The 26134-nt window shown below is 41.5% G+C and overlaps 2 protein-coding genes across 7 annotated transcripts in view; one reads left to right on the top strand and one right to left on the bottom strand.

The window, feature by feature from the left end:
- MIA3 (MIA SH3 domain ER export factor 3) overlaps positions 1-1046 on the top strand; it is a 36975-nt gene extending 35929 nt beyond the window's left edge. For all 3 annotated transcript variants that reach the window (XM_035111392.2, XM_035111389.2, XM_035111390.2), the window contains one exon: positions 184-1046. In XM_035111392.2, coding sequence (XP_034967283.2) covers positions 184-497 — 314 coding nt within the window. In that variant the 3' untranslated portion in view covers positions 498-1046. The remainder of the gene's footprint in view (positions 1-183) is intronic.
- Positions 1047-1857: 811 nt separating this feature from the next.
- AIDA (axin interactor, dorsalization associated) lies at positions 1858-25851 on the bottom strand. 4 transcript variants are annotated; one of them, XM_035111403.2, is made up of 12 exons: positions 25616-25851; positions 17639-17708; positions 13861-13914; positions 10526-10546; positions 10375-10429; positions 7588-7651; positions 7245-7351; positions 5914-5925; positions 4710-4832; positions 2940-3062; positions 2367-2484; positions 1858-2052 (listed from the first exon to the last, which is right to left on the bottom strand). In XM_035111403.2, the coding sequence occupies exons 1-12, from the start codon at positions 25723-25725 to the stop codon at positions 1956-1958; spliced, it is 954 nt and encodes a 317-aa protein (XP_034967294.1). In that variant the 5' UTR covers positions 25726-25851; the 3' UTR covers positions 1858-1955. The 4 variants fall into 4 exon arrangements, with proteins under 4 accessions (XP_034967294.1, XP_034967295.1, XP_034967296.1 ...); XM_035111404.2 differs by lacking the exon at positions 5914-5925; XM_035111405.2 differs by lacking the exon at positions 10526-10546.
- Positions 25852-26134: the final 283 nt, after the last annotated feature.

Raw genomic sequence — 26134 nt, 5'->3', positions numbered from 1 at the left:
TTTTGTTGTCTGTTCACATATTATCTGCCAGGCATAAGGGCTTCAAATATGCTTCTTTAAAATAGAAGTTGGTAAACTTGGGATTCTGTGCCTGCTGTTTGGTTTCTGCCAAATTTCTGGGGGGAGATTGCCTGTATATACTTCCTGCCAGTGAATAATTCACTGTACTGCTTTTCCTTCCAGTACGTGGAACCCCTCTTCCAAGAGACTATCCACCTGGCCCTCCATTTGGAATGAGAGACTTTCCACATGGTCCACTACCACCTCCTGATCAGAGAGTATATCAGCGTGGACCTCCTCCTTTCCGGCCTCCATACCCAAGAGATTATCCTCCAGGCCCTCCACGGCTACCTCCGCAAGGATTAAGGGACTACCCCCCTCCTCCTTCCAGAGACTTGCCACCTTCAGGACCCAATGATTACCAAGGAGGTCCTTCTGGTCCCCCATCCCCAGCTAGCTCACGGGACTCTGCACATCATGCTGAAGGGAAACCATGACTTTGGATTTCTGGACTGATCTCCATCACGTTTCATGTGGGGAGGATTTCAGTGGCTTAAGAACCAACTCTTCTTTCCTCCTCTGGACTTGGTTTCTATGTAGCTTTTTTTTTTTGCAGAAATATTTTCTCTAGCAACGCGCATTCGATCACCTTTAAATGAGGACTTGTTCATCCTCTTGGGATGCACATATAATTTTTCTGTGATGAGCCTGAAGCCTGCTTCTACAGCTGTGGCTGACCTGCAGCTCTCAACGTGCAATATATGAAAGTACCTGTGTGGTTAGTTTTTAATTAATGTAGCCTATGTAATAAGTTGGTGAATGATTTCAAAATGATAATTTGAACATTTCCTGTGGAAATACCTTTGGTAAGAAATGCTACCCCTTCACATATAGCCTACAGTGACTGTAGACAAGTGGTTTACATAAGGATTCTAATGCAGATATTTTTAAACTATCTGGTATGAAAGACCAGAAACAAACTACTCTGTACTGGAAGGACAAATCTACTAATAAAGTGAGCAAGATCTCTTTCTCTTTTTTTGCTACATTTAGAAGAATGAATTTTGTACAAATCCATTTTCCTTTCCAGTGATAAATATTACTAGTCACGAGACGGCTTAAGATGAAAGGATAGAACAAACTCTTCCAGCTAGTGGGTGATCTTCAGCCAAGTTTTAGACCCATTGCAATTAATAGGCCTAACTTAGTAACAATACGCTGAGTAAAACTTAGTTGATGACCACCCAGTGTCATGCCTCTATAAAGCACCCAAAAAATGCAATTTAGAGCTTTGCGGCCCAGGAAAATTCAGGTCAAATTTCCCATGTCCAGTGCAGATTCCTTAATCGCAGGCTCAAAAAGTTATGAGTTGAAATGGTGGCATTTTACATCAAATCACTTGGTAATTGTTATAAAACAGCACATTTGAGTTGAATTTGAGGGGAGACAGTTTTACTCATGACCAAATATCTTTTTGTATCAAGTACTGTAAATTCAAGTGCTTTTTTTAGGAGGTTACCTTCATAAAATCAATCTATTGACTAGAGAGAGATGCATACTTGAAGAGATGCAGCAACCATCACGATAATAATTTTGTTGATACTGGCACATCTTTATTGCTGTATCAGGTCTGGCGGATGAGGACTTCCCAACCGCCTTAGTTGGGGTGTTCTTATATGGGTGTAGAAACCAAATTACAAAACTGAACTCTTACAACCAGCCCAATTAGGAAAATTCACAACACGCTTTGGAACATCTGTGATAAAAAATATACATTCCAAAGAAAACTGCAGCTAGGTAGGAGGGCTCGGCTGCTGATCCACTCGATGTGCAGCAGGTGATGGTCCCATTTGACTAGCTGGGTAAAATGCAGCCATTTCCCCTGCGTCCTGAAGGATGAGTGCTACATAAGGCAGCTGCTATGGTTTTGTGGCAAGTGGTTCAGTTCACAAAAGTCACTCTTTGTGCAGTGTTTGATGGAGGTGAAGATAAAGTGGCTTCTTGGTCAACAACTGGAGTTTCTTCCTCTTGAAGTCAGTGGGTTTTTTGTACCTATAATTACATAAAGAACTGTCAAACTCTTTAGTTTAATGATCCTTAGGACATGTGCATGCACACAGTTACGATGAACCTGCCTCTGTGCACTGCAGCATCCCATGTCAAGATGTATTAGGTTTTGATTATCACTCCCCTGCTACCTTACCTACTAAAAGTTTTAATATTTTGACAGAGGATGCTCAACATCTTTATCAGTCTAGCAGACTTTAAGCAGCAATTGCCAATCCAGCATAGCACAAGTAGTTATGTTCTTCAACATGCAAGCAATTGGTAGGATCTGAGTGTACAGCATGCCCAAGGTCACTTACAGTTCTATAACAATTGGTCCAGGTTTAATTTCATCCATCTCCATGAAGGCAAAGCACTTGGTGCTGGTGAACCTTTTCTTAGGCTTATAGTGTTTAAATTCAAAGAAAATAGCTGCACCTGAACAGAGGGGGAAAGAATTATTCCTTGATAGGAGGCATCTAGGATACATAGGGTGAAGACCCCCAACCACATAGACTCAGAGAATTGTAGAGTTGGAAGGGACCATGAGGGTCATCTTGTCCAACCCCCTGCAATGCAGGAATATTTCCCCAACGTGGGGCTTGCACCCACAACCCGACTGAGCCATGTAGAAATGATGTAGAGTTGTAGCAACACAATGCATGTTACATGGCAGAGTGCTTCTTTTTATAGGCTTGGCACAAAGCTGCCTCCCATTAAGCAACACTTTTTGCTTTACGTTATAAAAGGTACTGAGAAATTATTAGAAACGCTGTCAATCCGCCACGAAAGCAAAACATGGAAATGCTCTTCTTCCCCACCCTAGATTGTTGACTTCTGCAGTGGTTCTAAATTCAGCTTTGATCAGCTGGTCATATTTCGATGTAACAAACCTTTTGTTAATTTTTCAACATGTTTCTGAATCTCGATGTCCACATTAAAATGAACATATGTGTCCTCCTTCCTTGAAGCAACTGGTGTGTCCTGCACAGGAGTCAAGTCTATCCCATTCAAATCTGTCAGGAGGGAAAACATGACGTTTTTATCAGAAGATAGAGCTTTTTCAATTCTTAGAAAAACACAAGAACCACTGCATTAAATTTTGGAAGCTTCCATTGCTGAAAATGTAACAACAGAATAATACATGTTACTAGTGAAAAAAAGCACAAGAATCACCTTTAGACAAGGTGAGTATCTTACATGACTTATCACGTCCAATCCAAAATTGTGTACATAATACCACAGGGAACTGACGTATCACACCCATTAGGAATTCTCATTGTGCATCACTTGTTGCAAGAGAGACACGTCATATGACAACATATTTATTTAGGGTGAAATCCAATGTTGCCATTCTGCTTAAGGAATCCTTTTAATCCAGCAGAAGCATTGACTAACATTAAAAAAAAATGAAGATGGTTTTTCCTACTCCTTGTTGCAGTATCCTGCACTCCGCTTTCTGCTCCAGATAACTGAGAGACCCTCCAGTACAGCATGGAGGGTGGTGTAGACTGAAGGGGAATTGGTTAAAGAGTGCCTCTTTTCTAACATTAGCAGACATCTCCACTGAATCAAAAACATTTCTGTAAGTAGAATTGCAGTGTTGTTCACTATGTTTGTAGGGCTACTCAGTAAAATATGTTTTCTTATAGTGTATGTTCTTGGAAGCTCACAAAAAATAAAAACAGCATTAGTCATTTCCTTTCTTGCAGATTAAGACTGGAATTTCATGTTTAAAAAAACCTCAAGTAGTTTAAAAGGACTGGATAAATACAAATATTTTCACTTGGCACTGAAAATACCATGAGGTGGTTTCAGGTGAGGCCATTGCATAACTAGGATAACCACCCTCCCTAGTACGGTAGTATGCTCAAGGTATATGCTATTTCCTACCCAGGGGTGATTTTGCTACAGAAAATCTGACATGTTAGATCTGAATGTATTTGCAGTGTATATTGCAGGATATTGTCCAGTAAACTATCACCCACCACTAACCGTAACAGTAGGCATAACATGAATTCAATTCTGTGAAGGGCACTTTCCAAACACATAATCCACCTTTTTTTTTTTTTAAAAAAAAGGCTCAATACTTTCACACCTCAAACGTCACTTGAAGATTTTCAAGAAATCCACAAAATATGTTGCTCTATTTATTCTTTTAGGAACACCTTTTCATTAGCATTTTTTACGAAACAGAAAGATACAAAGGTAGACAAGGCTTTTATATATTTGAACACACTTTCATTGTCAGAAGAAGTTAATCTAATAGAAATCTGTCATGACTTGCTGAATGTTAAAAGCCAGGTAAGATTCAAACACTTATGACATGAAAGTGAGAATTCATTTCAAAGTGAAAAGAGGAGCTACAATGTTGAAGACTTGGAAGAAGTCTGGATAATGCACAACTCCTAACAGATGCAGGATGCCTCTCAAAACCAGTATTTTGGGATACTGGCATGGCACAAATGTGTCATTTTTCAGCCCTTCATAAACACTCATTGAGTCAGAAAATGTGTACATGTTGAGGGGGGAAACTACATACTTGCTGTGGGAGTCTTAAGCAATTACTGCCAAGTCTGCTGGCAGCTGGGAGTAGATCAGAAGTGTCAAAGGAACAAAGATTGACTTAATTGCCTCGCCAACGCAACTAACACAACAACTACCTTTCACACTAACTGTGATATAGGGATCGATGCACTGCCCAGCATCTTTAAGACCAATTTTCTCTATTTTGATAGTAAGCAACGTCATCCCGGGTTCAGATGGCAGTCTGGGTAATAATGTACCTGGCAAGAAAATAAGACAAGGGGGTATTAAAGAATCAGAATTATAGCCCTTCAGCACAGTTTCTACCATTGTTTTTATCTGCATTCTGAACCTGGAGGATTCAATCCACAGACTGTATTCAAGGAAAAACGGGGCTTCCTAATGTCAAAGGACCACCTTGAGCCACAAACAAACAGCTATTCATTTGGATCTGGCAGCAAGTCTCATGAGTTAGAAGTCTGCAGGTCCCTTTCGAAGTTCACCATATGAGGAAGCAAGGTACCAGCCACGAGTAATCCAGTACACTTGGATTACAAGGATCAGATATATTATATTAGTACATCTAATCCCCCAAATAAGCACTGAACAGATACACCCATTGTGGGAAGACAAAAGATTCACCTCTGTACCCAAAGACCTCGATTCAATTGAGGTGGGTAGACTTCAGGGGGTTGAGGTCAGCTCTGAGGTCAACTTCATTGCTGTTTAACTGGAACTCTGTCCAGTAATTGGAACCAGGTGTAAAATAGTGGATCAGGGAAATGGCAGAGCCAGATGCAAAATGGTGGCTCAGGGCCAATTAACTACTGCACCCGCAGCACTATATGGTGATAAACCTGTGTATATATAAGTACATTTCTAGATTTGAGTCACCTTAGATAAAGGATACTAACAAAACAGCAAATGGCAAGCAGTTTCACACAGGTCTGATCAAAGGTAACCAATGAATATTATTATATGTTAAGAGTTCAGAAATAAATATCAGCATAAATTTACTCCTTTTGAAAGGTATTAATCTGCAGGATCTACTTTTCAAATTACAACCTCCCCCTGCCACCCCCCCCCCAAAAAGTGGAATTACTTCCTTCATGTGACCTTGGTCATATAAAGCAATACGGACACTTGGAGATGTTCTGACTTTGGGATTAATTGTGTGGTGGCATGGGCAAAGAGCTCTGCAACATCTAGCATTTGTTGCTGTGGGCAGGATGATTTTACATACAAGAGTTTTCACATCCAAGTGAAAGCACAAGGCCAGTGCTCTGGCCAATATGAACACATTCACAATTAATAGCTGCTCACATTAAGATATTATCATACCTTCATTGGCTCCTGCGTTAGATGAATTATGTAGTATATGGTTACACGATGGAGCCATGCATGTAGAAGACAAGACCACGTACAGTTAGGCAGCACAATAATGCAATAGGGGATCCATGGAAGCAAGCAGATTGTACAGGCAAAGCAAGTACAACAAACAGTACAAATTCAGCAAAGCAGCTGATTGAGAATAGCAGTATATAATGCCTCCTGAAATCTAGGTTGCATGAGTCACCGTAAGCCTTTCACATTTAAGCCCTGCTGCAAAAAGTATTTCAACACTGTTTACACGTATCTACCTACAAATTCTATCCAGACATAGAAGACAAAAATGAAAGCGAGTGCTGGTGGTCTAAGAGCCATTTCAGACATGGCAATTTGCCGGGGAACAGGAAGCGCAAATATCAGGTGCCCTGGACACCTCTAGAGATTCATCAGCTATAAGAGCATAGTCAAGATCCCAATGGATGCAAGTGATTTTATAGTCAAAGTGCTTTGCAAATAAGTCACAGCAAGCTACTGCTGGTTCTATCATCTCTTTTAGAAAAGGCCCCGCACTACCCGGAAAAGTTCTGCTGGACAGCACAATGAGGATGCAATGGAGGCAGCAAAGTATGCCCTTTACTGCCTTCACTGCCACTAGGCAGGCTTGATGAGGAGCCCTCACCAGTGTTCGATTGCAATTTTCCTCCACTCATGTTTGAGCCGTCTCCTAGCTTGTTTCCTCTGAAATATACCCGGGAGCCAAATGGGCTCCACAAAGCGGGAGAGAGCACTCGGGGCGATTGTGTCAACGGCGCAAGCCATTTGGATGTTCCAGAGGTCAGCCAGGGCCTTGACATGAGGATCAGTCATATCAGCCATAAAATCCTCCAGAGCCGTCTGGAAATCCACTGGATCCATCAGCCACCGGGGTTGTGTTTTTATAGGATCTATTATTTCGTATTGTAAGCCACCCTAGGAATTTATTCAAAGGGCGGAATATAAATTCCTACAGTAAATACAGTAACTTAGTTGCTGAAGCAAAACAGATACCTTGTTGACATCTGTAAAATGTTTCCCCTTTTTGGCCTAGTATAAAGAATTCTCCAAAGTTAGCAAACCTATTTCATATGCAACTAGTAACCAATAGTTTATTACTGTATGTAAACTATGTGAAAAGAACTTTAGCAAAGCTTCTATGCAGAGACTGGTACAGAAGATGCACCAACTGGTATCCATCCAATGACCATCCAAGTGTGCACCCAAACACTTCTGCAACAAATCTTCACTCCCCCATCATCACCCTCATCCTGGTAAATGACATTTGAAGAAAATGGTGCCCCTACTACCTGGAATTCTGGCAGGAAACGCGTCTGGAGATCCTGCTCCAGCTCCACCCTCCTCCTCATCTTCTTCAAATTCCAAATCTTCCTCTTCACCAGGTGCTAAGATCTTCCTTTAAAAACACACACACCACAACTGAGGGGTGATTATGCACCTTCATCACTCAATTATTTTCAGACCAATGTGCCTGCAATGAACAGTATGGCTTGAGGAAATATCTGTAGCCTTCCAGAGGGTAGGAAGTTAGAATTGACCTATAACAATTCCATGTTAGACACTATACTCCAATCTCTGGTATAGCTTCCTAAAGCCCCCTCCATGCATACTTCTAATTTAATGGTTGCTTACCTTGGCGGAACAGGCTGAACATCAAAGGGGAATTCTTTATTATAGGAAAGAATATTCTTTAAGACTGTAAGGGAAGACAGACAGTCACCGTCAACTATCAAAAAGCCTAATTAGTGTATAAATGAAATAAACAAGCAGAGGGCTTCATTCTTGTGCCCTCCCAGAAGACACCTGAAAGAAACAGTGGCTCCTTACAACATAACAACAGGGTCAGTGTAATTATCATTTTCACAGACACCCCTCCCCCCAAAAAAAAATATTCTGAATTTTAAGTAAGTAGCATTTTCTACAACCTAATTCATGCAAGAAAAACAAAGAATGAAAGAAAAAGGGTCAAATGCATGGTGAGAAAAATTACATCCAATCGTATTTTAAATCAATGTCAATGTGAGAACCATACTTTTTGTCTTTTCCTGTTGAAATAGCTTGCTCTCTTCTCAGAAAAAATAGCAACTTGCAAACACTGAGAACCGATAGTGTTTCCTTTCATTCCTAGTAAAGCTCAGACAATAATCTCTCCGAAATAGTATGAACAATTGGTGATGGTACTTTTATCATTTGGTCCCACACAATCACACACAGTATGTATTTTTAATAGAACAATATCCACTACCATCATGTAAATTACAGGAGAGAGAGAGAAAATAAGGCATTGTATACATAGGACTCTTCTCCAGAATAAGATGGAATATCCAGTCCTGATAGTATGAGGAAAGTAGCTGAACTTCATGAAGTACAATTAATCGTAGCCCTGGTTACAGATGGACAAGACCTTTCATTTCAAAGTAACGTTTCATATTGTGGTTTTGGATTTACAACTACAGTGATGCCTCGCAAGACGAAATTAATTCGTTCAACAAGTTGTTTCGTATTGCGAAAATTTCATCTTGCGAAGCGCGGTTTCCCATAGGACTGCATTGAAATTTAATTAATGTGTTCCTATTCGTCTTGCGAAGCACGGCCATAGAAAAATTTGTCTTGCGAGTCACCCAAAAATTGCGAACCCCTTTCGTCTTGTAAGTTTTTCGTTGTGCGAGGCATTCATCTTGCGAGGTACCACTGTACACTGTTTACACATACAGGTTCTTTGTTTTTAATGGTTTACCTGTGATTTACCCAACACACTGAGAAATTAAGGAAAGCACTTTGCTTTCAATGCTTTACTACAGAAGAATCCTATTTCACCACTCTCCTGATCAAGAACGGAAAAATTCAGGGCACCTCTCTCTTTTGAGAAAGAGCACTCTAGAGACTAAGGCTGCAGTGTTATGTACACGTTCCTGGGAATAAGCCACAACGAGCAAAGAGGGGTTCAGACTTGCATAGGATTGTGTCCTTAAGAGTTACAAGTAGAGAAAAAAATAAGTACCAGGTTCAGAGCAACATCAATTCAGTCCCCTTTGCCCAAATCAAAATATGACACTACTGTTTTCAAGCTTTCCATGTGTGAAGAAATAGGATTTTCAATCATGCTGCATTTGGGTACTGGTTAGAAAATTTGGGTTGTAAAATACTTGCTCTCGCAGCTCTCTTCTGCATAGGAGGGTCAAAAGTTCACAAGAAGGTTAAAAGTACAATGGAATGTTTCACTCATGAAGTTTGCTTATATTGATTTATTTAAAATACTCGCATGCCATCCTTTATTTAAAAAAAGTTCCAGGGTAGTTCACTCACATAGGAGACTGTGATAGCCCTACCCTCCATGAATTGCGTAACTTCCTTTTAAAGCCATCCATGTTAGTGGTTATCAAAGGCTACTAGGCATCTGGCTACACATGGTCAAAGGCAGTAGGCCTCTAAATACCAATTGCCAGAAACCACTGGAGGGTAGAGTGCTTGTAGGTTTCCCACAGGCATCTGGTTGGTCAGGGATGGTGGGAATTGTAGTCCCAAAACATCTGGAGGGCAGAGTTTGCCTATGCCTGGACTAGACGGACCATTGGCCAGATCAGTCGATACCTTACATTAAAATAAACCCTTTGGATCAAAGAAAGCTACCAGTACCTGCCAAAGTGGAACCAGTGCACTGGTTTGTACAGTATTCAACTTACTACTACTCAGAGTAGAAATATTAAATTAATGGACCTAGGTTAATCATGGTCATTCGTTTCAATGAGTCTACACCACGTACACATTTATTGACTAAAACCCATTATGTGTCTGCAATAGTCACTGTTCTGGACATGCATCGTGAGTGGCTCATGTAGGCACATAATGGGCAGCTGTCTCAGAGGAGGGATAATCTATCTTTACATCAATGATCCATATATAATGATCCATCTATCTTTACATTGAATGATCCATATACCCCTCCTCCTCCAAGCAGAAGCCGATTGTGCTGGAAGGATAAACAGCCAGTGAATCATGCACAGATGCAGTGGAAATCTGTGCCAATATTTTCAGTTCAAAGGTAACTTCTCGTTTAATTAATTTCTCATGATGCATTAACATCTTTTTCACAGCATTCATTTTAGGAAATTCTGGTCTAGAGAGTTGCTTCATCACTTGCCTGATGGAACAGCATGCTTGGAAGATTATTTTCCTGGAGAAAACCAATCAACTCCCAGCTGCTTACCAATAGAAACTTTATAGAACTGTTCAGAATACATTTATAGCAATCAGGAGCCCAAGCACCTAGATATGAAAACCAAGACCTTCTTGTGGGCCTCCAAGTTGTTCGTTGTGGTGCATAGTAAGAGAAACCACAATATCACAATAGCACAGCTATGAGCACCATCCCACACTGACACTGCTTTTAAATTATTCTTGAAATTAAAAGATACTTACTTGGTTCTAGTTTCTTCAGATCCTCTAGCTTAAATTCTTCCTGGGACTGTGTAGACTAAAAGGAAAGTAGTATTACATATCTGTATCTACTATCCATTGCTACAGCCAGTTACAATGGTAAAAGTAGTGCTGGTTTTGCATTTTGTTCTACCTCTTGTTTCCTGAAAGGGCCCTGTATTTCAAAGAGAAACTAACTGTTAGTTCTTTGGGTACCTTTGAACTTCATTGTTTACCTAAAGGGAAAAAGTTATTGAGACACAAAATCCTGCTGAAGTAAAAAAACTGACTGGAAAACATGTTGAATTATCAGGATGTCTTTAATGCATCAAAAAAGACAGCATTCTCTCCAGCTTCTTGAAGATTCATTAAGGCATTAGAAATAGAGAAAATAATTTCCCTTGTGAGTCTTAAGCAATATCTGCTCTCTTTTCAAGAATTGAACATGGTACTAATGTCCAATCATTTTCCATATTATTATTATTAATAATATTATTATAATAATATTATAATATTTATAATATTATAGTATAATAATTATAATAATAATATTATAATTATAATAATATTATTAATTATTATTATTATTATTATTAATATTATTAATAATTTATTTATACCCCACCCATCTGGCTGGGTTTCCCCAGCTACTCTGGGCAGCTTCCAACACAATATTAAAATACAATAATCTATTAAACATTAAAAGCTTCCCTAAACAGGGCTGCCTTCAGATGTCTTCTAAAAGTCTGGTACTGTAGTTGTTTTTCTCTTTGACATCTGGTGGGAGGGTGTTCCACAGGGCGGGTGCCACTACCGAGAAGGCCCTCTGCCTGGTTCCCTGTAACTTGGCTTCTCGCAGCGAGGGAAAGGCCAGAAGGCCCTCTGCACTGAACCTCAGTGTCCACTTTATCACACACACACTGGTCCCTTATATATTTTAATTAAACCATAGGGCGGGAATTTTTTGTGTGTTAAGACCAACAAAATTCAGGGCAGGATTTACAGGACTAAACTGTGGCCTTTCAGATGTTGTTCAACTCCCAAGTCCTATCATCCCTGACAAGTGCTCATGCTGGGGATGATGTTGGATTCAAACATGATAAGGAGAACTGCAGGTTACAGGACTAGAACCAGGACAAAAACATTAAGGACTATGGATGTGTTTTAATTGCTCATGTGGTCAGACCAGGCCAGAGGTGAAGAAACCAGTGATAAAATGACTGATCAGGCAGAACTAAGGTGGGACCTTGTGCCAAAATAACTTTACAAGGAGAAGATAGCATAGATCAAGACTGGAGGGCAAAGCAAGTTATAGACGAGGAAGAAATAAAGGCTGCAGCGAACACAGAACAGAAGCAACTACCAGCTTACTAGTCATTGCATTTAATTAATTAAACATCCCGGTGATGCTCACATCTTATATTGCATGGAGACCTGTTGGCAATATATACAGATATCAAGAAGTAATTATGCTGGTGTTGAAGGCAGATAATGACACATTTGCTTAAGACTGAAGTATTGGCATGTTGAAACAGCATGCAATTTAGTAATTTGTACTTAAAAGAAAGAAATGACACTGTAGACTTTGGGTTGATTTGTTTAAAGTCAGAGCCTAGCGAAACATTATACTCACTGTGAGAAAAATATAAGCCACGGTCTAAAGGATCCCTCAATAGGAAAGCTGAAGGAGCTTGTCCTGATGTCAAACTGAAGGGAGAGAAATCCACAGGCAGCAGGCTTATCATCTCTACTTTTCTTTTTAACAGCTATGAGAGATTAACTGAGCAAGATAACCAGAGATAGAAGTCTGCCTGTTGGCCAGCAGCATTTCTGCACCTCTCAGTGTGATATCAAGGCAAGCACCTCCAGCTGCTCTTGACTATGGGGAGGAAGTCTTCAGAAATCTCAGCGACTAGAACCTGGCTGCTTTTCTTATAGCAAAGGAAACATGCTGCTTTGTATCACACTTCTCGGTTCTATTTTTTGTGCTCCAGCAGTAAAGCATACATATGCTTTGCATGCAGAAGGTCCAAAGTTCAGTCCCTGGTGTCTCTAATTACGAGGATCTCAGATACCAGGGTTGAGACCTCTGCTTGGAGAAATTCAACCAGTCACAGAAAAGTAGACTATAGACAGTTGCATGGTCTGGTTCAGTATAGGGCAGTTTCACCTCGAGAATTTCAGCATAAGCCCAAAGGGCTTCATTCCTGTGCTTGTTTGTAGTAAAATGATTATGAAACAGCTTTCAGTTTGCGCTACTTTCTATTGTGATCTAACATGTCAGTAGGAAATGAACTAAGTTTCTCTGAAGTATATATATGAGTGATGGTGTTACTTTTTCCTGCACAATATCTATAGGAGAAAATTTAAATGGTGAAGAAAAGGAACAAATAAAACTAGACGTCATTCTCATCCTGGACCAACTCCAAAATACATCACTGCTAGCGAAGGGATCAGTCTACTTTACTTTGTTGTTCATGGGACAAGAGCACATTTGTGAGTATCCCCCTAAGCACTTGGGTGATATTTAGGAACACTTCAGTGATATTAACATGGAAGGCTTGAAAATACAGGCAGAAAGCCACCCCTTCAATATTCAGAAGTTGTTTTAAGAAGAACATTGACCAACCAGAGGAGGGCAGTCAGAACAGTGAGGGGTTTGGAAACTAAGTTTTATGAAGAACGACAGAAAGAGAGCTGAGTGTGTTGAGCCTGGAGAAGATAATATTAAGGAAATATGTGATAACAATCTTCAAATATCTAAAGAGCTCTGATGTTCCAGAGGGCTAGAGACAAAGAATGGAAATTGCAAAGAAGACTTCAGCTAAGCATTAGGAGAAACTTGCTAACAAAAAGCAGTTTGTCAGTGGAACAGACTGCCTTAGGAAGTGATTGCATCTCTGCTGGTTAAGCATAGGATTGTCATGAATGCTGTAGCTCAATTCTGAATTGAGCAGGAGGTTGGACCAAAAGACCTCAAACAGTCTCTACAATTCTATTATTCTATTCTCATTCATTTGGGGGGCTCAACCACTGCTTATTTTTTTATCTCCTTCTGCTTCTGATTACCTGTAATAAGTGGCTAACAGAGGAATAGAATACTATATACAGTGGTACCTCGGTTTATGAACACAATTGGTTCCGGAAGTCTGTTCATAAACTGAAGCGTTCATAAACTGAAGCGAACTTTCCCATTGAAAGTAATAGAAAGTGGATTAATCTGTTCCAGACGGTCTGTGGAGTACTTAAATTGAAGCATTCATAAACTGAAGCGAACTTTCCCATTGAAAGTAATGGAAAGTGAATTAATCCGTTCCAGATGGGTCCATGGCGTTCGTAAACCGAAAATTCGTAAACCGAGGTGTTCATAAACCGAGGTTCCACTGTATGTAACAAGCCATCTTTCTATAGATAGTGTCTTATATTTAACATTCATTGAGACCCACAAAGAAACTGGAAGTCACAAGGTGAAAACTGAATTAACTGTACCTGCAAAGCTGCACTCCTGAGTTCCAAACATGTTGCGATCTTTGCTAAGGTTTTCTGTAAGTAAGAGGAGAAAGTTAACTTTTTTTTTACTAACAGAATATTTCTTTTCAAGCTTATGTACTAAACTTAGCAGCAGCAATTCAGTTGTGTGTGTAAAAGATGGAAGAGACAGCAAAGTGCCTATCTAAGTGTAGAGGCAGAAATAGCAGGCAAGAATATTGCTCTGTGTTCCTAAGAGCTGCTTCCCATATGCAGCCACACTTATGCAAGTTCAGCTGTGCAACACATGTAGTTTGAAAGCAGAATGACAATCAACTTCCAGACTGAGCTACAAGAGACCACATCTTCATAGATGAACGCAAATCAGAATACATTACATTCTAATATGAGACTCTTCCTGAATACGGTGTTGTAAACAAGAGGGCTAAAGATGTTCTCTTCTTTTTCCTCCACCCACATTCTTTCCCACTCACCCCCTGCACTGAGCCAGAGGCAAGTGAGGTATCAGTCTGCTTTCCTTTCCTGGCTTAACAGCTAGGCTTACAACCCTATTTCTTCTACCCAAATTAAAGCATTACAGCTGCTTGAACTTGCCAGCTGCACTTTGTTGTGGAACAGAAAGCTTTGAGATGTGTTAGAAGGCACTTGAGAGTTGAAGAATGATAATGCACTCAGATTTGCTTGAGAGAGATTTAGAGCCACAAGGAATAGGTCTGGTTTGTTATTTTTTAAAGAAAGAAACTGAGATCTATTGAATGGTGGCAAGATACCAGCAAGCATTATTCATAGCTATTTCTCAGGAACCACACCCAACACTAACTTTTTTTAAAAAAAAAACACAACCAAATCCAAAACACTACAGCTAGATACAGCTAATGTTTTTCCAAGTGTTGCTTTCCCCAACAAGATGCTTCATTTTTCAGCAGGGAAAACACTTTATCACATTAAAAGCATTAAAGTTGTAACGACCTTGCAAGTGAGAATCTTTGTCCACAATTTATGTTAAAACTGAATCTTAAGAGTGCACTATTGAATATGTTAACCATTAGCTCTGCTGTGCAAGGAATGTTTGTGCTACTGCACATGTTTTTCATCCAAACTGAATTTTGCTTCGTTAGAGCTTTAAGTCTATTTGCTAGTAATCAGCTATAAGTATGTTTTAACGCAGTGATAGTTTGCAACAAAACAGGATTTTCATGACTTGATACTGCTAAATGTAACAGAAAGATCAAGACCCAACCTCCCTTTTACAAGAGCCAAGAACTCACCATGGGAAGAGAGGTGTGAGCAGTAAGAAGAAATTAAACAACAAAGGGATTCAACTAGTGAAATTTCTAGCTCATTTAACTTTATGTCCTCTATGATGCATAGAATGAAACAACGTCCATTATGCCCACACCTGTCCTTCCTATAGAGTTTGTACCTAGAGATAACCATGTCACACTGGTTCTCTCCATTCCACTGGGTTTCTGTTATGCCAATTCTATTTATGCTTGCCTTCAAGACCAAGCACTCCAGCTCACCCATCTTGGTTTGGAGGGTTCTAGTATTAATGTCTGAACACAGTTTCTCTCTCCAAATGTTTTTGGCACTTGCATATTTAAAAGAAATGAGAGATGTGGCTGAAAAGTTCTCAGTCTAATTCCAAACCCAACTTCATTCCATTTAGTCACCTATCCACTTCTTCCTAAAGAAACACATCATTCATTTGCTTCCTGACCCTTCCTTCTTAGAACATCAGAACCTGAATGATTTCTTGTCTCCTGTTCCCCCTGCCCCCGAACACCAGAAATTTATGCACTGAGATGGCAGTGTCCAGGGAAGACCCCCCCTTCTAATTGCCATGTAGCAATTTGCTACTCTAAATAAGAAGAAGACTCTCTCTACATTAAAAATAGTCCTAAACAAAGATGGTTTTCTTTCAGAGATTGTATCTTGACATTTAAAGCAATATCTATTAAATCTCATCATTTTTCAATGATAGTTGTACAATCGTCACAGCAGATATAAACATACTGTATAGCAGTTATAACAATAGAGAAACGTCCTTGGCATTAACACCTGCTTGTTTTGCCTTTATCCACCCATCACTCTTTTGATTAAGATGGATCATAGATCTAACCAAACCTTTTCAGAGTGCACTTTGGCTTCCCTATTGTGAAGAGTGTGAAGATTATACTTCCATGCTATCCTAGAATGTGCCTTGAAAGGCAGGGAATTAATCTCCCATTCCTCACCATGCATATTGTTATTTAAAATCCATTTGAAGGCTCTATTACACAATGGCAGGGATTCAACAGAGCCCTAGAGTAGAAGACATTTCCATTCATGCAAGGGGAGACCGCCAATCTGCTGATCCTTCCTCCAGCTATAGTCCTCATATTTCATGGTGTTCTGAGAAGCAATTTTTTTTAAAAAAATTTGCAGGGGGGACTGCAGTAGGAAGAAGAGAGGCAGGCCCGGCTCTAGGTATAGTCCTGGTGGCGTGGGGCACCAGGGCGCCGGGCCGGCAGGGGGGGGCGCTGCGTGGGTGCCGGAGCAATCTCCGCGCCTCAGCGCCAGGGCGCTCGACCTGCTTGAGACGGCCCTGAAGAGAGGAGCTCTGTTCAAGAGCAAAATTCTGTCTGCTGTACTTAAGGCCAGACAGTCAGTTAAGCAATATGGAGACTCAATCAAAACTATTTTAGCATAATTTCCCCCTAATTTAGGTCTGGAAGCATTTACCTATTAAGTGATTCAAGCTCCAGATCTCACTGGACAAGTTACCCATCCACATTCACTTCTATCACACATCATAACCCCAAGGCTAGGATAAACCCTGATTGGTATTGATTTAGAAAATCTGTTTCATCCAAGAGAGCCTGGATTTGGTTAGCAACCACTTGCTCAAGAACTATGTACAAGAAGGGGACATTAGTGACTGGCTGGCAGCTGTTTAAATTTTCTGGATCCAGGGAAGGCTTAGGCAGTGGTTTTACCACTGTGTCCTTTAAGCAGACAGGGGCCGTTTTTTATAGTAAAGAGGCATTAATCACATCTGGCCCAACTAGCCTTCCCCTCTTTATTAGTTATTATCAGCAATGAAGAGCAAAGGTCCAGAGCACACATGATCACCCACACCAATCCAAGCACCTTGTTTACATCCTCAAACCATACCAACTGAAATTCATCCAACAAAACAAGACAAAGCAGTGTTCTGGATCCCTCTTGAGATTCACCTGCTATAATAATGAAGTCAAGGTCCAGCAGATGCAAGTAATTTTATCCTCAAAACCAAGTCACGGTGAGACATTATTAGTTTTACCACCTCCATCAGGCTAGAGTATAAAACACCCTGTACTACACAGAAAAGCTCTGCTGGATGATGCAATGGAGGCAGCCAGGCTGGCCTTCTCATTAACAAATTGTGAATGGAGAGATTTTGTTTAAAGCCAAAATGTCACCTGTATAATAAAATGAATGAATTTTCAATGGGCTGGCTAACTTGTTGGTGCATGGTGGGTGAAGCAGGGATCTCCTGCTTATCTATGGTAATCTATGTTAAGTTTCTTTGAACCAAATTTCTTCCCCTGCAAGCTGAATGCCCAAAGCTTTAGAGGGCAGATCATGACAAGGCAGTTTTCAGACATTCACTGCCACACAAAACCCAATATTTTTAAATGGCTGACCAGATAGTACTTCATCTTTTCTCTTTATCTCCACCCAAAGACTGCAAGGAAAGGGTTAAAAACTATTTTAAAGAATATTCCATCACCAATGAACATACACCACCATCTACCTTTTGATCTTCTGTGAATTCTGAGTTGTTGGGTTGAGACTGGGCCTCTTTCTGTAGATGCCTTGCTAATCTGGAAAGAGGGGAGACACTTTGTGAAATTTAGGGTCATAAAAATGGCAACTGTGCTCTTTAAAATTCTTAAAAACAGGTTTAAACAGAAACCTGTATGGTTTATGTTAAGAGGCAGACAGTGTCCTCCTCAGTAATGAAACAGCATGTATATTGTATAGTGTTAGGAAGGTATACAAGAATTAAAATAAGGACAATCAAACCAAGATTTTTAAAAATGCACTTCTTCAAACATTTTCACCTGGAACTAATTAAGACATACATTAATTAGCCACCCAATGTTTCTTATGTTAATGCTTGGAAAACACAATTATATTGGCCTATGTTGCCTCCATCATTATATTCTGCATGGAAATTCTTACTGTCATTAACACAACTCCCACCTATGATGTAAGTTCTGAGTAAATAAGAAATAGTAAAACTACTACCATACTGTACATCTCAACCAAGTCGATAACAACACCTGTTACTATTCTCTATAAAAAGCCATAGTATACCCATACCATTTAGCATCTCTGTAGGTCAAGTCCTTATCAGAGAATGACAGAAATTGCTTTATATTTGAGGGAGCATTTGTGTGATCCAAGGCACCAAAACACTCTCAAAACGAAATCCCTGTTCCTATCATTTTTAAAATCTATAATCTGACTTGCAGGAAAGTTGAGTTTGAAGCAGATATACAACTTCCAATGCACTTTCTAAGCAGATGCAATCAAACCAAGGAGTTACGTAACATACAGGGAACAGAAGCTATGCTGTTTCATATAACAGATAATGCAGACTCCAGGCAACTTACTCCAAGTTCACACAAGTGGCAGGAATTAGGGCTAGGATATAAACAGAAGTACACCCAATAATGCTTCCAAATCTCTGCCTCCCAATAGCAGCTACCCACCCTTGTTGGCAATGCCCCAAAAGCTGCACCCGGAACTGGGAAGCTTCACAACATTCTGACAGCTAAGGTACTAGTGTAGTAGAGCAGCAGGTGGTGGTGACCTGTTAGAGGTGTGCCTAAAGGTCTTGCTGGAGTCTGCTGAACATCAGGTTATTGGAGATTCCTTGGAATAATGATTGAGCAATAAGTTCATCCCAATCTAGACATTGAATTTATACGATCCATTCCTATCACTATTTCAATCAAAGCTAAACAATTTATACTTCCTTCCAAAAAATACTCATACAGAAGCAGGCTGTTGGCAATTCTGTTTAGTAATCAGTAAGCTGGTAACATGTGGAACTTCACTGAAAACGTTCATTATTATTATTGAAAAAGGGTCAAGATGAGACAAAATTCCCTTAGCAGGAATCTACCCAGGAGCAAGACTCAGGAGCCATCAGAAACCCCTCTTATTTTTACTGATCTTTCCTTACATGAGCTCATTGGCTGTGTTCTAGGGTAGAAGAGCAATTATTATATATCTGGCTAACTGCCTTTGTGAACTGTGTACCCTAGAAACCTTTGCAACACACAGCAGCTCCCCAGCAGGCAAACCAATGTTGAAGACAGAAAGCTTGAAAATGGTTGCCACAGCTTACAGGGATTCTGAAAGTTAATGTACCAATATTCTCCCAAGTCTAAAATAAATAAGATTGCACCTCTGCCTGTGTGGCAACAAAGACAGAGCTAATGCTTGCCTCAGGGAACGGGCCATGCAGGTCAGTGGCAAACAGCAAAGTATGTGGCATTCCCCAAGACCCCCAGCAAAGAAGCCCAAGAAAATGCAGAAAACAGGTTGTTTTGACTGGTCACCTGCAGATTTATTCAACACACTAAGTTAAGGGTAGATATACTCAGGCCCAGGGGCCAAATGGGCCCTGGGCCTCTCAATCTGACTCTCTCCAGTTACATACCCTGTGTCCAAAGCCACACACCCTAACAGCCTTGCTTCCCCACCCTCGAGTGCCTTTGCCCGGCTGGAATGTGCCCTTGAACTCTTATAAAAATTCTTGCTTGCGTGGATGGAGGATATAGAATTGGGTATGTGTATAGGAACTAAGCTGGTGCATTAAGGTAAAATTTACAATTACTGCTCTGCCCACTCTTCCCTCTGGCCTGCTCATCACTGGCATGTGGCCTCCAGACTGAAAAAGTTTCCCTCTCCCTGCAATAAATGCAAACAGGGCATCACTTTTCCACTTAAAAAAACCAACAACATAGGAGAGGGGAAAGCTTTTATACCCCTTATGCAGGCCAACCAAAAAGGCGGTGTGGAAAAAAAGATCAGAAAAGGCTTGCCTCTCTCCTAACAACTGCATACCCCTCCATGAGAACAGCCTTTACCAAAGGTGTCATGGGCTTTGAAAACACTCGAACTCAGGACGCAAGGGAGAAACATGCTAAGAGGAAGGCACGCTTGGCAAATCCACACTGTGATCAACTCCCGCCCGGAAACCAATATCCCCACTGTGGAAGGATGTGTGGATCCAGAATTGGCCTCCACAGTCACTTACGGACTCATTGTTAAAACCGTGTTTATGGAAGACAATCTTACTTGGCTACGAGTGATTGCCAAAGAAAGAAGAAGAAGAAGAAGACCCCTCCTCATGAGAAATCCTTCAAATTATGGGGGAAATGTAAGCCTACATAGCACATGGCTTGTAACACATGATTGCAGCTAGTAGGGTTTTTCCAGATCAACCATCAGACCATTTGGTATTTATGTTACCTCTATGCTGCTTCCAGCAATGCACAAAGCCAAGAGATGTAAATGCTGCAGTGGAAGCACCTCTTTTCTCAGGTGCTTGAAGAAGTAGATGGACCAAGAGTGCAGTCCACTTTTCCCATCTCTAATTCTGCCAGGAGCTATAGGTTCAGGTTCCTCCTGAGTGTCAAGCTTCTAAACCTCTTGTGTAATGGAATAAGAGATGGGAGACAAAAAAAAAGCAAGATGGGGAAATGCTAGAGATTTTGGAAGTATGTACGGTAGTTGAGAATGCAAAAAAGGTGTTTGAAGATCTTAGGCAGGCTTCCTCAACCTCAGCCCTCCAGATGTTTTGAGACTACAATTCCCATCATCACTGACCACTGGTCCTGCTAGCTAGGGATGATGGGAGTTGTAGGCCAAAAACCTCTGGAGGGCCGAGGTTGAGGAAGCCTCATCTTATGTACATGGAAAAATGTGACTTCATTAAAGTAGTACTACTTTGCTTATATAAATTAAATGCATAGCATACAGCATACATTTGAAAAAGACAATAAATCCCTTTGCAGGGTTATACAACCCTGTAAAGTGACAAGGGCTATCAATATAACAGCAAGAAAAACAGTGAAATGATCTAAACTTGCAAATGGAAACTCATACTTACCTACCTGGAAAGATACAAAGAAAGCTGCATCCAGTTGATGTTGCCAAACAACTCCACAAATCTAAGTGGAACAGTCTGAACAGTATATATAACTTGCTAATTCTGTACATGTACTATAAACTGTCAATATTGCAAGATTTCTATACAAGCATACAATGATTTCTGTCCAGCACAGCCTCTTTTGCCTTACTAGATTTGTGATTTCATTTCTAAGATTCAATTTGCTAATCTTAAACCTAAATGATAAGTTAAGCCAGAACAGCAAAGGAACAATTCTGAAAGTGGGTTTTAAGCGTGTCTTATTTCATCTTTGATGTTATGTGTTTGTATGCGAACTTTTTATGATGAAGTGCAGAATGTAAATGTAAAAATAAAATAAAATAATCTAGCAAAATTGATTGCTCTTAGAAACCATTTTAACGGAATGAAGTTCAGCGAACACCAATATTTTAAAACAGTGCCTTTAAAAGTATCCCATCCCTTATTCTAAAAGAGATAACTACTTAATGTTTTCCCCATTTACCTAAAATTTTCAATTTTCCCATGTAGGGCTGAAAACAGGAAAAAGGTTTTGTCCCTCAATATTCCCAGGCCTCCATATTGCTACAGAACAAGGATGGGCAATCTGTGGCCCTCAGTATATTTCAAAGGGTCCCTGCAAGATCATACTTCTAGCAAGAGTGCTGTGGCCTGCTCAGCTGAGGTAGAGAACGAGTGCTTGGCAGTATGAAAAAGGAGAATGGAAGAATGGTCCCATCTACTTTTTGCTCCAACCCCATCTACCATCATCACAGAATGAAGCCCTTGGTACACAAAAGGCTGCTCAAATCTGTCAAAGAATCTAACAGTTATTGAGGCACCATTTACAATATTTTAAAGATGGGAAGCTAAGTTGGGAGCTGGCAAGTTATCCAAAAGCACACCATGAGTCAAACTGGCAAAACTGCAACTCTGAGTGCATGAGATTTGGATGCAAATCCAAATCCACCCACAAGATTATTCTGCCCTATTTTTGTCCTAGAAATACAGGACCACATTTACCATTTATAGATTTCACCATTACATCTCTTAGGGCAGGTTTGCACACTCATATCGAGTGAAAGTAGTGCAGTAAACAGCCCTGAAATACAGTTCAATGAAAAGGGATGTTATGTTCCACCACTTAAGGAGCTGCCGGGGAAAAGAGTGCTGTTGATGGTCACACTGTTACTACTGCTTTCTGGTGAGACATTAGTGATGAGGTTCATCACTTCTGCTGCCTGGTTTATCTCCTCATTCAAAAACCTGTGAAAGTTTTAAGAGGCAAGACAAAATGGCTAAATTCCTATCGCAGAACCATTTGCATGGTTTTCCAGGAAAGTCTGAAACTAATGCATACTGCACAAACCAAATCAGTTTAACAAGAAAAAAGTATTGGAGTTCCACAAGCCTACCATGAAACCCTACAGCATTTTCCATGTAAAATCTATATTAAGTTCCATCGCAAACATAGAAATGAACCTTTATTCGCACAGACCATCTGATGCCGTACTGTACTTGGTATCTCCTTGAGTGAATTGTCCTCTGTATTAACATTTTACAGGCAATTCCAGTGGAGACCTAGAACAGCTCCAGCAAATGTCAACAGCAGGTATTTGAGTGTTTCCTTACTTGACAACCTGCATGATACACAAAAAGTGATACGTACTCATAAATTCATCAGTAACGCCAACTGCAAATCAGTGGCAGCCAAAGGTAGCTGAAACCAGTGAGACTGCAAGGAAGTCACAGAGGGGTGGCGTGGCCAATAAGGCCATGGAGGCATAGCCAAGTTGCACTGGTTTTCTCTCTATCCTCCTCCCTTGCAAGGATACAGTGGACATTTACAGTATAGTGGGCCTTTGTACAACTAACTACTTAGTGCTTAACTAAACTGAAAAGTGTCATACTTTATGTTCAGAAGCAGTCACAGTTGCTTCTCTCCTAGAAGAAAAGTTGCATGGCCTCCATCTGTTCTAGTTCTCTTGTTTTAGTTGTATAAATACTTAGTACCTAACTAAATGTCTTGCCTTTTAAATTGTTTAATTATTTATATATCACACTTTCACACGTTACAAGCAGCTACAACTTAAAAGCACAATTCTAGAATAAAAACAGTAACTTGAGGCACCTCAGTAAAAGCTGGTTGGTGAAGAATCTCAGGTTCAAAAAGACAAGTGCAAACCTTGGTTCAAAAGGTATGCCTGCTGTGACAATGTCTAGTGTGAGTTCATGCCACAATAAACATACATTACTCAGAAATAAGCCCCACTGAATTCCATAGGGATTACTTCCTAATATGAACAGAATTGCAGTATGAATTGGTTACTTTTAAAAAAGAGTGCCACAAAGGACTGTTAACTAGGGACCCCATTAATTTCCAGAACTATGGAGAGACTATTCCCCTCCTCTGGCCAATCGCTATCTCTTAGCCTAACCAAGCTCTCAGGGTTGTGGGTACAAAATGGGGAAACTGAGACCCATTAATGCCACCTTGAGCTCCTTAGAGCAGCAGTGGGGAACTGTGTTCAGCCTGAAGGCCCAGAAGGGAATGTTCTGAGGGTCAGTTTGTTCTAAATTATTATTAATTATTAATATTAATATTAGTAGTAGTAGTATATACCCTGCCTACGCACCCCCTCCAAGACGGGCTCAGAGAGTGGCAACACAAGAATGGGCCTTTTCTAAGGTGGTTCTGTTTGTAGAATGCTCCCTCCAGGGAGGCTCACTTGATGGCTTTATTACATATATTTAGGTGCCAAGCAAACACATTCCTCTTCTCCCAGGCCTTTGGCTAATTAAACAATTTATGGCCTGTAAAGCGAGAGCCGCAACTGGACTTAACTGTCAGGGGTACCTTTACCTTTTTGTGGCTTTTTAAACTGTGTGTAGGGGGTGCTGTTTTTTTTTTTGCTATGTTGTGTGGGTTTTTTAATATTGTAAACTGCCCTGTTATCCTCAGATGAAGGGTGGTATAAAAATTTAATAAATAACTGGGTTCACTGTACTCTGATTAACAATGATGTGGTGACATGGCATATACTAACAAGGGGAGGCCTAGAACAAGCTTCATCGTATGTCAATAGAGGGCATATAACTGATTCTATGCTTCACACCTACATGGCACTCAAAAAGGGATACTCCTATGTTGTGGGAGGGAGAGAAAAAGATTCTAAAGTAACTTGTAACGCACAGCGAATAACTATTTGAAAGATGAAGGGCACATGCTCTAGGACAAGACGCCAAAGAATTATTAATCTCATTCTGTGAGGTCAATGGGTTTTTAGACTTCTTTTTCTTGAACTGGAGCCCTCCCCATGCAATACTGACTGGAAGTCACCAAGGCGCTTTAAAAGCTGTTTGCGGTATGGCAGTGAGGATGTCAGCTCTTTGAATAGGAACAAATTTAACTGGAAGCCCCTTGCATGAGTTTAAGACTTAAGCAGCTCTCTTGGATCTCAGCCTGTCTTCTGGCTTTTTGCAGATTTGATTCAAGTCAAGAACAGCAGTCATAATTGCTTCCCAGCAAGCTATTAATATTATGCAGCAGTCCCCAAGGGCCAGCTGGGTGCCCATCGGCAAAACATGAAAGCTTGGCAGGAAAGGTGGGTCTATCGGATTTTTATGGAGGGTAGGTATCTACAGTAATTGGCAAGCACGAATCTCCACGGCACTGCATCCAAAGCACCTGCACCTGCAGAAACCCTTCTTCCACAGACAGTTTCTAGAGTTGCAAGAGTTGCCACAGCACATCTGGCAGCTCTAGGGAGGGCTGAGAGATAGTAGCAGCATCCAGATTAACAATGTGGACAACAACAGGTGGCTCCCAAAGGCAAAACTTTCGCCAGACACCACACAACTGGCAAACACATAGATAGTTCTGTGCCTGGGGAAGCTAGACAACGTTAACAAAATCGTTTAGTCTTATTTCTAATGTTAACGGTAGGTTTCAGTGCAGAACACACACACACACACACACAGAGAGAGAGAGAGAGACCCAGGGCAAGGACACTGAGGCGGAGATATCTCCCCATCCTTCCTTAAGGCTTCAAAGCTCAATGTTGGAGGCAAATATTTAGAAATAAAGATAGGAGTGATCTAGTTCAGCAGTCCTTCCCACGGCTCCCCAACGACTCAACTGAAGATGGCCTCATCTTCACCCACAGGCAACCCCCCAGGGACCTTCGTGGCCCTAACCCCCCCCCCCGAAAAAACCCCCACAACAATCCGCCTGAAGTGAAGCATCGATACATGGGCTCCAAGCAGAACCTCTTGCAGCCTTCAGATTCCCCCCCCCCGCCCTCGTCTCCCGAAGAACGGGAGCCTCTCAGCTCCTCAGCCCCACCCAGAGCCTTTTCGATGCTTGTGCCCTTCGGGTCACCCACCCTCGGCCTCCGCCCAGGAGCGCCAGACCCACCCAGGCGCCCGCAGCCCTCCAAGTGCCTTCGCCCCAGCCTCAACTTCTTTGCCCCACCCAGCTGCTGCCCGCCGCCTCTCTCACCCGCCGCCGCCGGGCTGCCCAGCCCTTCGGAGCCGCCTTGCCTCAGCAGCCCCAGGCGCCGCCGCCGCCCACCCCGCACTCACATCTGATACTCGTCTATCGCCTCCACCAGCTGCCCCCAGGAGTCGAAGTCGGTGCCTTTCCTGAAACTGGCGCCCCAGCGCTGCAGGAGGCTCCGGGCCGCTTCCGACATGGTCCCAGCGCTGCTAGGGCACCATTTCCACCCCCGGGGCCGCGCGGGGGGGGAGGAGGAGGAGGGCTCGCGCCGGGCAACCGCCTCAACCGTCCAAAGCCTGCAGCACCGCTACTCAGTCACCGACCAAGCCCATCTGCCACCGCAACCAAACCTGGCGGCCGCCTCTGGGCCGGCTCCGCCTCCCCGCCATCAACCTCGGTTGTGCCCGACCCGCCTTCCTTGCTCTGCTCTGGGGCGCATTTAGAGCCGTGGTGACACTGGCAACCGAGTGTCGGCTTTGGATGCGCCGGGGCCTCCCGCCAGTCCGATTTTTGTACTCGGAAGTAAAGCCGCCTTGAGTTCAACGGGGCTTAACTCCCTGGTCAGTGAGCATATAAATACGGCAACCTAAAGAAGGAGCTGCTGG

This window comes from Zootoca vivipara, chromosome 3 (genome assembly GCF_963506605.1).
Source record: "Zootoca vivipara chromosome 3, rZooViv1.1, whole genome shotgun sequence".
NCBI lineage: Eukaryota > Metazoa > Chordata > Lepidosauria > Squamata > Lacertidae > Zootoca > Zootoca vivipara.
The sequence above is the reverse complement of the archived record's forward strand: the minus strand, read 5'-3'. Positions and strand labels throughout refer to the sequence as shown.

Coding starts and splice junctions, on each gene's coding strand:
- AIDA (XM_035111403.2), bottom strand. CDS start 25,725: ATGTCGGAAGCGGCCCGGAGCCTCCTGCAGCGCTGGGGCGCCAGTTTC. Junction 17,709..25,615: donor GCGATAGACGAGTATCAGAT/GTGAGTGCGGGG, acceptor CCCTCTTTCCAG/ATTAGCAAGGCATCTACAGA. Junction 7,652..10,374: donor TCTGAAGAAACTAGAACCAA/GTAAGTATCTTT, acceptor CTTCCCTTACAG/TCTTAAAGAATATTCTTTCC.